Source organism: Takifugu rubripes, chromosome 22, assembly GCF_901000725.2.
Source record: "Takifugu rubripes chromosome 22, fTakRub1.2, whole genome shotgun sequence".
NCBI lineage: Eukaryota > Metazoa > Chordata > Actinopteri > Tetraodontiformes > Tetraodontidae > Takifugu > Takifugu rubripes.
Genome location: NC_042306.1, coordinates 10,201,713 through 10,214,317, shown reverse-complemented (window position 1 = coordinate 10,214,317; position 12,605 = coordinate 10,201,713). Strand labels below are relative to the sequence as shown.

The following is a 12,605-nucleotide window of genomic DNA, read 5'->3' as shown; positions in this document are numbered from 1 at the left end:
TTGTTGGGGACAGCTGTCACTAACGTCTCATCATTTTCTGTCTGACAACACCACAGTGGAGTGACTCTGACACTCTTGATGGCAAATGGAGCTGTCTGTAGCCGCCGAGGGTCATATTTACTCTTTAGACGATGAGAGAAACCCTCTTTTTTTAGTCTGCAGACTGCTCCATTAACACGCCACCGTTACTCCTCACAGTAGCTGAAGCCTGTTCAGGTTGTCCTCCATTATTAGGTGTCTTATTTATACATATACTTGTGTGTGCTGTGAATATGTTTTAATATATGGTAAGAAGTACTGCCTGTGTATTGCTTTGCGGTGCATTTTGTTCTGTATTCCCATTTCTGTCTACTGTCTCTTAATGATTCCATTTTTCCAGCCTTACTGTCACTGCAACTATACGTCCTGAGGAGAAACTCGGGGTCATGCCTTACAGTGAAACGTCCTGCCATTCACCATTTGTTTCACATCATAACGTGGCCAAAGTTCCACACTAGTTTTCTTCACTTCAGTTGACCCTTTCCTAAACAGCTTCCTATCTACCTGTGCTCACAACAGGTAGACAGTGCATAAGATATACAAGAGCTTCATTTACTCAGCAAACCTCATAATGACAGTTTAATGTGGTGTTTCTTATCAATAGTGTTCCTTCTTGTTTAAGTTCAGCTTTGTAACCATGGGAACCGGGAAATATGTTGAGTATATGTTACTGTGTTACATGAAATGTTCAGTTCCAGACCGACTACCTGGCCATTTTATTCATGGTAGAACTTATTTAAACCTCTGCCCTGATCTCTGAACCTCGAATATGGAAAGACGGTACCTTTTTTTTTTTTGTATTTCAAATGCAGCAGAAATAAAAACGTGCTTGTTTTTGCTCCAGAGCTTTTTGTTGTGTATAAGTGGGATTTTTCTCGAACATCCCAAACCTGAAATCCCCTCGCTCCACCCCCACCCGCAGTATTATTCCCAGTAAAAACACTCCCCATGCTTGGTCCTAATACGTAAATTAAAGCCACATTCTACCAGTGATGGAGTCAATCTGGAGAAAGACTTGAAAGTTTTAATGAAAAACTGCACCTTTCCTGTCTGTATATGTTTTGTCTTTTGCGTCCCTCATGCATGAGATTGTGGCATGATACACGTGTGTGCATGGCTGTTTGATCACACCCAGGTTTCAGGTGAACATGTTTACACCTCATCCATAACAATAAAGACCACGTTTGTCTTCAGTGATGTGAGATAAACATCCACACAAGAAGGGAGAATAACTACATAAAACCAAACCTGTGTAAACACGCCTCCATGTACAGTCAGTTCAGCTCACAGAGCAAACTGATTAATAACCACAAAGTCGTTTAATGGGAGGAGATGTTTGCAATAATTAAACATACTTAAGGACATTTCATGAAAGAAGGGTGTTACATGGAAAACCAGGCCTACTTGAATTACACTGGCCAAAGGGTGTATTAACTTCCTGTCAGTAATTTTCCACTCAGTTTCTGCTCCATGGCCACAAATCTTTAGGTGTATTTTCACAATAACACAGAAGAAGCATGCAGCACAGTTAAGCACATAGTACCCTCTGGAAATACATCAGATTTGCCTCAGTTGTGTTTAAGAACACGCCCACTTTTGTACCAGAACACGGCTTCGGGTGTGTTTTTGGCTGGCTGCTGCACTGTGTGACATAACGTTTCCACTCTGGTCTCATGACCAGTAAAGTCCTTTACTTCCAGTCAGAGTCATGGAAAAGTTGAGGTAGAACGTTTACAGAAGGATTAAATGTTAGCATAAGGAAGACAAAGAGGTTTACATGATCAACAAATGGGAATTAAGAAAAAAACAAAGTGGATATTTTCCTTATTCGGCTCTTCTGTTTTCAGAGCTCAGCACAGAAGAGGAGGATGAGGAAGACGGCAGCAGCGATGAGTTCACAGACAGTATCGAGGAGGAAAATGAGCAAGTGATGGCCAGAAGCTCCGCTTCTGTGGCTGGGAGAGACCTGCCTCAGAGATCTGAAGTAAAAGAGCTTGTGGAAGCTAAGAAGACCCTGGAAGGCAAGCTTGAGGAATCCACTTTACAACCCGAGGGAGGTGGATACACCTCAGCGGTCCAGATGAGGTATAAATTCATCTCAGCGGTGCCAAACAGTCCAGCTGCCTCAGCAGCTACATGTGTCTTGATTTGTCTGTTACACTGTCACGACAGGAGTGAACTACAGAGGCTGCCGCTGGAGAACCGAGTCCTTGGAGAAAGCCAAGCACGAGCCGGAGCCGTGGCACTGAGGACACACACAGAAAAGAACCTGACCCTAAGAGAGGAAGAGGAGGAGGAGGAGGAGGAGGAGGAGGAGGAGGAAGAAGACAGCTACAGGGTGGAAGAGGAGGAAGAGGAGGAGTATACTGAGGAGGAAGAGGAAACATACAAACAAAATGTGTCTGCGTTGAAGCGAGGTCCTCCTAGTTTAAGCCTGAGTAACGAGAGAGGGAAGAGGCAGTGCACGAGGCCCCTGACGTCCCACCACTATCAACTTCAGGCGGTAACGTGTCCCCTTCATGACCTCTGAATGTTTTACTGTTTCCCGTGTTTTTCCTCATGAATGTTAAAGATTTATTTTCAGATTAAAGCATAAAGCAAAAGTAACTTTGTGTTTAAAAATAGGTAAAAGCTATACAATACAAGAAGTAAGTGAAAAAAGCTCGATATTTGCAAACAAAACATTAAGAAGAGATGATTCCCAATACGTGATGGAAAGCTTAAACATCACCATCAGTTGATGCTGAAACCTGCAGGACTATTTCCTTTTAAAGTGAATTTTAATCAGGTTGTTTTCCAGCTGAGCTGTTCCCTAACGGACCATTTAAATTTTGTGACAGGAGTCTGAAACTGCCGGTGGCAGCGGCGAGGTCGGGGAGACCTGGCAGGATGTCGAGGAGGAGCTCCGTGAGCAGGCGGCCCAGCTGAGCTCCAATTTGGCCCTGAGCCATCAGGAAAACAGAGAGCTGCAGGAAAGGCTGATGGTGTCAGAGGCCACGGTCCATGCTCAGGCCGAACAGCTGAAGGACTACAGAGAGCTGCTGAGTGAGTGAGGGATCAGCAGAGAAAGGGCCGGGGCATCAGTCAAAGACTTATCAACGCGAAGGATTTAAATATTATTCTCATCTCTGCAGCGGAGACATCGGTCCAGCGGGCCAGTAAACAGGTGCAGGTGGATCTCCAGGATCTGGGTTATGAGACATGCGGCCGCAGTGAGAATGAAGCGGAGAGAGAAGACGCCAGCAGCCCCGGTAACAAACTCTCCCCAGATTCTGGAACTCCATGGCTGCTCGCTCTGACGCTCCATTAGTTCACCCGCTGCCTCTCTCACCCGCAGACTTTGATGACCTGGAGATGTGCACGTCGCTCTCACTCCCTCAGGACTACGAGGCCGATGGCGGTAGCTGGTATGGCGGCAACAGCCGAGGTGAGTCGGCTCATCTCCAGCAACTGGTCGAGGATCTGCGCTCTCAGCTGACCCGCTGCCACAAGGTGATCCGCGGCCTGCAGATGCGCGTCCGCTCCCTGTCCGCCACCAGCGACTACGCCTCCAGCTTGGAGCGCACCCCGCGCAAGGTGCTGTAAACATCATACAACCCTCATTTAATGAGCAGTCTTTTCTTTGAGGTCCAAGTTTCATGCGTTTTGTTTGTCCTTCAGGTCAACTGGGCCTTCGAGACATCACCAGCTCCCAGCGGCGTGGAGGACGATGAAGGCTGGATGTCTGACACCCAGGGGGTTCGTTCTGCATCCAAACCCAGCAGGGAACTGCAAGAACTGATGGAACGAGTCGCATCCCTGGAGGTGCAGCTGAAGCGCTCCAACCTGGAGGGCAAAGGTCAAACAGAGGAGAACAAATGTGCCACCTGGCCTGGGTGAGCGCGCTTTAGAACTTTGATTGCGTAACAGGTTCCTGTAGCATATTTCCTGCGCCTGACGCTCAGAAATCTCCTCTTCCTCTGGCCACAGGAAGTATAACTCCCTGATCCAGACACAAGCGCGCGAGCTGTCCCACCTGAGGCAGAGGATGAGAGAGGGCCAGAGGGTCTGTCATATTCTCACCCAGAACATGGGCGATACCACCAAGGTACAGCAAACGCAGGCAGTCAGTCGTTCTTCACCAAGTTTTCCTGTCAGTGTGGGAATTGTTTTTATTGTTTTCATGCCCTCTCAGGCCTTCGAGGAGCTGCTCCGTGCCAACGACATCGATTACTACATGGGTCAGAGTTTCAGAGAGCAGCTGGCACAGAACATCGCTCTAGCACAACGAGTTGTCACCAAGATCAGCGGACGTAAGGACCAGCAGTGCACGCCCACATCCTGTTCGCTTTAAAGCCTTAATTTGACATTTTTACCGTTTCCTCAAACCTGCCTCTCTTTATATTCCAATAGGCGACTACGCAGAGAGTCACAGTGATAAGACAGACCACGAGCTGCTGGCACTTCGGTGGGTCGGTTCGAACATTTAACCAAACCATTAACACGCATTTAAACTCCTGCAATTAAGAAAATAAGGTGAACTTTGTGAGGATTGACTCCTCCTGTGAACCTCCCTGGAAGATAATAGCTTATTTTGCAGAGTAGCTGAACTGTCCTTGTGATTAGCTGTGCTACAGCGGGTCACGTGATGCCCTCAGACAGCTCCTCGTGGTGGAGACAGAAGGTTGCTGTTAATCCAAACACAGGCCCAGCGTGCAGTCTTTGCTCTTAAGTTGCTTTAGGTGAATAGATTTGCAGGGCTGCCCTCAGCTGGGTTTAAGCAGCTCAGTCGGACGGCATTTTGCGGTTTTCTATCGGGGCTTCTTGTGGTTTTCAATTTAATCTTAATTTGAGTTTTTATGCCATCCAATAATTTGTAGGAAACATCATTCGACTCTATTTTTTTTGAATGCGACAAGGATTATTTTTTTCCAACTAAACCGAAGTAATGGCTCCTCTTTGGAAATCTATGATTTCTAAGAACAGCTCCATATACAGAGAGTCTCTGTGGTCTTTCTCCTCTGATCGAGGACAGGCGAAAGAGAAAGCTTTTGTTAGGACGCTGCTGGCGAGGAACAGGGAGCTTATGCTGGGTCGGCTAAAACAGTAAGGCAAATATGCATTGGCTAACTTCATTCAGATGCTTTAAAGGCTAAAAAAAGTGTAATATTGTCAATCAATAGTTGCAGATTGTAGGACTTAACGTCGGGAAACGGTTTATAGCAGCATTTCCTGTCTCTACTTTCAATCTGTATCATGCTGCCGATTTATTTAGCTTTTTACACTTTAACCTGTCATATCTGCCACTTGTAAATGTTGTTTGTGTGCACCCAGGTTGAGTAAGGAGCTGCAGCACAAAGATAAAATCATTGAGTCCCTCCACACCAAGCTGAATCTGCGACCAGAGACGCCGTCCAGCTGCCAGGCTCTGTCCGAGACCACCGACCCATCAGACAGAACGTCCCCGGTGTCCGACGAGTGCAGAACCAATGAGGACTTGGAGCTGTGCTCTGATCTGGACAGCAGGGAATATCAACAGGAGCACCGGCTGCAGCAGCCGGAAGGCGGATCAGAACTAGACGGTATTGTCACAGTTGGTTTATGCTCACCTCTCCCGCGTGGGACGATCTTGCCTATTCTTTCATTTCCATTTTCTTCAGTCCGTCCATCTGCCCCTTCTGTCCGTCCATCTATCCTCAAGTCCTCCAGCAGTTGTCCCAACATGCTTTGTTCAGCCGCTGTGGGTTTGAACCAGTCCAGAGGTACAAGACTCACAGCTGGCTTTTAGTTATGAGCCACATTTCCTTTTCCTCCTCCTTCATTTTCTGTTATTCTCCTCCAGCCCTTTTCTGTGAGCCTGTCTTCTCCTCCTCCTGTCTTTCTGTCCCCTCTGGCCCTGACCTCTGGGGTACGGAAGTCACTTCTGACCTCCGACCAAGGGCCCTCTCTGTCATCGCCGTTCGCCCAGAGCTGGACACACTGTACAAAAAGATGAATGAGCAGAATAGGGGTGAGGGGCTGGGGGCTGATGAGCGTGTCTAATCAGAATCTGTCTTTGATGTGTTTCTTGCATTCATTCTTGTGTGTGTTGGTGCACTCACAGGTTTTGGCAAGGGCCTCTTCTCTCCCTCACCTGGTGCCCACAATCTGTCCAGCTACAGTCAGCTCTCCCAGCATGCCTTTCAGCAGTATCAGCTTAGCGGCATTCCTGAAGGCCATTCGCTGCCGTCTGACATGACAGGAGGGACTTCCTGGGAAATGGACAACATGGCTCACTCAGTTGGAAGCTATTCTGGACAAGGACCACAGCAGGGCTGCAGCCAGACAGGTCTGACTGTAGCCATTAAAAATAAAAATGTATTAGCAGTTGTTTGGTTGGTTTAGTGATCTCATAATGGTGCTTGGTTGTAGGAGTAAATTTGATAGAGGAACACCTGCGGGAGGTGAGGTGTCTCCGGCAGCGCCTGGAAGAGTCCATCAGGACTAATGAGAGGCTCCGGCAGCAACTAGAAGACAGACTGGCAACCACTGGGCGCGATGGAGGTACTGTAGCTCTCACACCTTAGAAGAAGGAAGAAACGGAAATATTTGCACACACACTAATTAGTGATGCTGAATTTGACCTGTGCATTGAACACATCCTTAACACACCAATAATGAACACACACAAGCCAGGCACAGAAGCAGGGGCATTAGCCACACAGTGTACATTAAGCTTTAACCATAATTAATATTTAAAACTTCTGATTTATCCAGGAGCACCAACAAACATCTATATTCAGGGACTAGACACAGTCACCCAGCTGTCCAGTGAGGTCAGAGTCCTGAAGGAGGAGAACTTGTGTCTGCAATCGCGTCTTCAGGCTAGCTCCGGTACGTTCCATTAAAGTTTTATTCACGTTTGTGTTTTGGAATGCCATGTTGACACGTTTCTGCACCCACAGACAAATGTCAGGAGGTGATGCAGCTGCACGAGGCGGTGTTCACAGCTCGTGCCAGGCTGAAACAGGCGGAGCTGGAGGCAGAGCAGTGGAAGGAGGAGCTGAGACGGCTTCAGACTCATAGTCAGGAGCAGGGACAGCAGATACATGCGCTGAGGCAGGAACGACAGACCAGCCAGGAGAAAATCAACAGGTTGATGTGTTTGCATTAGCTTTGATTAAATAGATCAGACAGATTTTATTGGGATTGGGCTGATTTTTGTCTGATGGTAATGTGTAACCTCAGGCTCCAGCATGAGGTGTCTCTTCTGCAGCAGCAGCTGTGTGAGAGCAGAGAGCTCATCCACTCCCTGCAGAGTGAACTGCAAGTGTACGATCGAATGTGTTCCAACACGAAGGCCAACAAAGGTCAGTGTATTTTGTTTGTTTATGCTCTGTCTTTTTAAATCACAGTTACATCCATCGAATTGTGTACACTACTACCATCTAGTGGCGGCAGTGAGGGTTACAGCAAACAAAACATAGTCCACTTTTACTGCTGTTTAACGATTATCAGTCCTTCCAACTCACAACAAGCACAGAAGTAAAGACATGTCCATCCAGGTTTGATGTGTCCTTCGTCTTCAGGCTACCTGTGTGAGCTTACTGGTCTCCCGGTGGAGCTGGGGGAGCTGCTCGGTGAGGTGAGGAGTCTGCGAGCTCAGCTACAAAATAGTGTCCAGGAGAACAGCGCCCTCAAACAACTGGAGCTCCACAAGCAGCTAGAGCAGAGGCTCGGGGTCGGCTCCCCACGGGCCCCCTTCCTCTCTGCCCTTACCGCCAGCCCTCAGAGAGAAAGCTTCTACAGGCGACAGCTGCTACACGGTAAGACAGGCGTGTTCGGCACAGTCGTAAATAGCACGATTGCAAAGTTTAGAGTGCTGTGGTGAGGTTTGCTGTGTCCAAGCCTGATCTGTGTGCTCTGCAGACCCTGCTCCATCTCCACCAGTAAGGGACATTGGTCTCTTTAACTGTGGGTCTCCTGGTCCTCCCTACTCAGATGTGGATGACAGCCATAGCACTGCCAATGGTGTGATTATTAATCCGCACTTGCATGGCTACAGCTTGATCTGTCTCTCATTTTGTGGTGTGATTTTTAAAAAGTTCTAATCAGTAATAAACATGACATGGTAATTCATTCTTGCACTTCTCAATCTCAAGCCGACACTTTGGACCCTCACTCTGAGCTGGAGGGGGAGGCCCCTGACGGTTCCTTTGCGAACCGTAATGGCCGCCACGCCATAGGCCATGTGGATGATTTTGGCGCCCTCCAGCAGCAGGTTCTAGAGGGTCGGAACCTTGTCCAACGCATGGAGACAACTCTGCAGACCTGCCTGAGCCCACTGTTGCTGGAGGACCACCAGAGAAAGAGCGAGGAGCTGGTGAGAGTCGGTAGAACCAAGGACAACAATTGCAACGCTCAAAGACAAACACCAAGATGTATGTTGCGTGTGCTTTCAGGTCCTGGACTACGGGTGTGTTAAGAGTCTGCTGTCCAACACCAAGACTCTGAGACAGATCCTGGAAGAGGCCATGTCTCTGCTGAAGATGTTCTGGAGAGCAGCACTACCCAGCACAGACCTCGCCATCCAAAGCCTCAAAAAGGTTTGGAATGAGTTCTAATTCACAAAGCTAATGGCAAACAGCTTACCCAGTTGTGACAGCTTACAGTAACACACAGCTCACTGCATGTGTGTGTGTGTGTGTGCAGGAGCAGTGTATGCAAGAGGAGATCCTGTCCCTGAAACTGCGTATATCAGAGCAGGAGGAGGTCCTGAAAGGGACGGTCCAAAGACTGAGGAGCACCAGCCGCACCAAGGAGAGCATGGAGCACTTTATCGTCAACCAGCGTAGGTGTTAGCGCCTTGCAGAACGTGTGTACACTCTTTTGACGTGAGAGCGCAACTGCAGCCGCCATCTCTGTGGTTCTCTGCAGTGTCGAGGACTCGTGACGTGCTGAAGAAAGCCAGGACTAATTTAGAGGTATGCGGACTCACTGAGTAAACCTGAGAAGCTCTGTGTGTACAGCAAATGTGTGGATAATATGTGTTCCATTATTAGGTGTTGTCGTGACTCTGGTGTCCCTTCCTGACTGATGTCATCACTTGTTTGTTCTGCATTTGTTTCTCCTCTCCTGTCCTCCCCCCTGTCCCTCTCTTTAGAAGAATGAGCAGAGACTTTCCTCTTTAAGCCCCTCCTCCTCCTCCTCCTCCTCCTCTTCCTCTCCTTATGCCGGTAATCATCTGACACCGCGTGACATTTGTAGCCGGAGGCCGTCTCAGTGCTTCTCTTGTTCTCAGCTGATCTGCATGTTCTCTCGCCCGCTTCAGATGCATGTGTGAACCTAAATGTGAGACTGGGACTGGCCCTGGTGCCTCGTGGATAAGCTTTTTTTTCTGAACCATGCTAACATCCCTGCGCCACCATCCTTCATGTGATATTAATATATAGTTAAAGGCATTAAAGTGCTTCTTCAGTTATTTACATTGACAAGCGCTACATGCTTGAGTCAGTGAATTTAATGTTTTGACCTTAAAAAGGAGGTGAAGTTTCACAGAGGCAGTATGATAAAGTATCAGGGTAGCACAGAAGTATCAGGGTTTGAATTTTAACTGTTTTTACATCAAAGACATTTATTCGTAGAACGACGACCAGCAATCGTGTTTTCATGCGTGTTCAATTATAGCTTCAGGTCCAACGGCTGGTGTCATAGCAACCAAATAGTGCATGTTTTTACAAGTGTGTTGATGCTGCAGTGTTTTAATACACATGATTGACAGAAACAAATGGCAGAGACAAAATGTGCTTGTGTGAGAGCAACGGAGGATTGGGGTAACACCATAACTTATGTGCTAATCATCCACTCAGCTTTTCATGGTTAAAAAAACTTTGGTTGTCATCACAACTGCACGCGTTTGCTTGTTGATGTCAGAGTTCGATTCCTTTCCATCAACATCCCAAAAGAGACAACATTTAGTCACCATTCATTCATTCAGCCGTGTACGAGTTAACATCGTTATTTTGTACTAAGTTAGTATTTTGATGTGAATTATTGGTGGACATGTCTTTAATCCTGCAGGTGACATCTGCAGGTAAACAAACCTCTTTGTTAGCTTAGCAGCACCATCATGAAGTGTGATTTATTGTTTAAAAGGAATATTTCAGCATTAATTACACCTGCATTATATTAAGTTGTGCATCATTTAGGAGGCTGAGGACTTTCTACAAATCTGAACTGGTTCTAACTTCTGATGTGCTTCCGCTCCCTACCAAAAAAGCCAACATTTTATTCCTTGCAGTTATTGATTTTAATCCAGAATATTGGTAAGAAGGGGTAGAATGACGACTTGTGTATGGCTGTGTCTCAAAATCTAGCTGAGGAACCAGGACGTGTTGGCAGAGGGCGGCCTGTTGATCGCAGTTTCCTGAAGCCCAGCGCTGCCTCTGGGGCTGCGGCCAGTCCACGCGTTGCCGCCAGGAAGCGCAGCAGCCAATGCCTGCTTTAGACTTGAGAAGAACCAGCCTCAGCACCGTCACCTCTGACCTCCACCGCCACCAGACCCTCCGCAAAAGCCTTTGCCCATCCCCCCTGACTTCAGCTCTATCAGGCCTCCAGAGGTCTTCCATACCCTCCCTCCTCCCCAACTTCCTGTCACTCTTAGCCCCTCCCACTACGCGCCCTCGAGTGACGCCGTCAGCAGTTTGCCTCCATCGCATGTACGACAGAAGAAAGGGTGTGTCACGTGCCTCTGATGGTTTCAGGAAAGGTAGTCCCGCTGCTGGAACGGGGCGAGGGTGCTCGCCCAGACGTGTATCTAAAAGCATCCTGGTCCTGGATCCAGACAGCTGGTGGACAGATGAGATGTTCAAGCATGTTATATTGTGGAATGTGAGAGGAATTCTGCGGGAAAAAGCCTCACTTAGACATCCTCGATGTTAGCTGCCACACGAATTCAGAGTTTACGCCTCATGGCGCTTTTAAAAAACAATCGCAAATACAATGCAAAGAACAGTAATGCCTACAGGTGTTTCACAGCACTGTTGAAGAGAGAGGGGGCATGAATCTGCTGTTATCAGGCAGCACTTCCCTCCATCTTTTGTGCCCGCTGGTGCTTTTTAGCATCTTCCTGCTGAAGTTAAGGTTCTGTGATCAGTGATTCTGAGACCTCAGAATATGTTAATAACAACGTAATCTGCTGAAACCAGTTTAGAAAACACGCGTATTCAAGCTCCTCTGCGGGAGTTCTCATACGAGCATGTGCAATAAGGTTTTTCATGCTGCAGCAGGTCATGATTATTTCATTGCTTGACACTGGATTATTATTCTCACTCGTATTGTTCATACTAATGACACGGTCACTGATTGTATGTTTTACTCTGAAGTGTTGATGCATGGCAGCAGTTGTAAATGTTAAAATCCAAGCCACAGAATGAGGGAACGCCAATACTTGCCAAAGTTTGAAATCTTCAGTTTCTTGCCTTATTGGGGAACTCTGCATGGATCAGACTGGGTGACTTTTTGTGGCAGAACCACAGAGAGCTGCAGTGGAAATTCAGCTCTTTTTAATCTTTTTGGACCAAAACTAAATGTTAGTTGCAAGGCCACATGCTATTCTCTCTCATTTCTTTTAGTTTGGGCCATATTTGCATTCCCATGTCAGTTTAGACTAAATTCTTAGAGATGATACAAACTTTGGCATGCTACTGGGTCTTGCTCTCTTTTTGGTTCACCTTGTGTTTCTTGCTGTATATTTGCCATTTTATGCTGTAAATATTCTTGCGTTTCTCTGAAGGAGCCTCTTGTATATGTGCACGCGCGTGTGTGTGAGAGAGAACGTGTAAACACACCTCCAAAGTTTGCAAAGTTGATTTTCTGGGTAGCCGTGCAATAGCCATCAGTTTCTGAAGCTAATTATTCGAGTCGCTACGTTGCTGTAAGATGTTGCGTCAACTTCAACTCCAATAGACGCAGGTGAAATCTCAAACCGCGTCCTCGGGTTTGACTCTTTATCCACTTCCTGTTCACCTGTAACAAAGCTCTGTTGCTTCGCTTGCATTAAATTTAGTGTGGAAGCTGCTTTAATCAGCTCTCACCGGTAGAAGCAGCTTCATACTAAAGCCGCATCGGCTTCGATGTGCTGAATCAGGTTTTGCTTGCACTCGAGGCCTCTGAAAGTAGCCAAGTATGTCATCAAATTCTGATTGAAGTTTAAAGATTTTTTTTGGGAGACTAGTCAAACGAATGCAAAGATTGTGGAATGTACCCACCGAGCACCTTAGAGTGTAAACAAAGCCTTTTAATTGTTTGTTGAGCGAGGAGTTATAGCCTGATACTGTATATGCATATGTAAATAAAGCCATTTGATGTGATGGGAAAGCAGTGCGTAATCAACTAGAATGCCGATTCAGGACATATATGGATCCTGTCTCTGATGACAGTTAAAGGTGTGCTGTGCTGGAAGTATTACTGAAAGAGTGTGAGAAAGACTGAATAAAGTGCTTTAAAAGCTCCTGTGAGATTGTATTTTGTATTTCATGTTGGGTTTTTTTCATTGTTCTTAAAAAATTCCCTCACATCTTGCAGCCCTATGCACGTGCATTTACACT

General features: G+C 46.9%; 1 protein-coding gene across 1 annotated transcript in view; it reads left to right on the top strand.

Annotated features, from left to right (window-relative positions):
- LOC101063757 (myomegalin-like) overlaps positions 1-12,515 on the top strand; it is a 29,144-nt gene extending 16,629 nt beyond the window's left edge. Inside the window, 25 exon segments of the mRNA XM_029831704.1 lie at positions 1,887-2,124; positions 2,212-2,542; positions 2,880-3,084; positions 3,174-3,331; positions 3,334-3,615; positions 3,700-3,914; positions 4,009-4,126; positions 4,214-4,331; positions 4,432-4,486; positions 5,353-5,600; positions 5,679-5,780; positions 5,861-6,028; positions 6,122-6,346; positions 6,430-6,561; positions 6,775-6,891; positions 6,963-7,152; positions 7,246-7,367; positions 7,587-7,823; positions 7,927-8,028; positions 8,160-8,380; positions 8,460-8,603; positions 8,710-8,848; positions 8,935-8,981; positions 9,161-9,233; positions 10,374-12,515. Of these exon segments, the coding sequence (XP_029687564.1) occupies positions 1,887-2,124; positions 2,212-2,542; positions 2,880-3,084; positions 3,174-3,331; positions 3,334-3,615; positions 3,700-3,914; positions 4,009-4,126; positions 4,214-4,331; positions 4,432-4,486; positions 5,353-5,600; positions 5,679-5,780; positions 5,861-6,028; positions 6,122-6,346; positions 6,430-6,561; positions 6,775-6,891; positions 6,963-7,152; positions 7,246-7,367; positions 7,587-7,823; positions 7,927-8,028; positions 8,160-8,380; positions 8,460-8,603; positions 8,710-8,848; positions 8,935-8,981; positions 9,161-9,233; positions 10,374-10,504 (4,118 nt within the window). The 3' untranslated portion in view covers positions 10,505-12,515.
- The last annotated feature ends 90 nt before the right edge of the window (positions 12,516-12,605 follow it).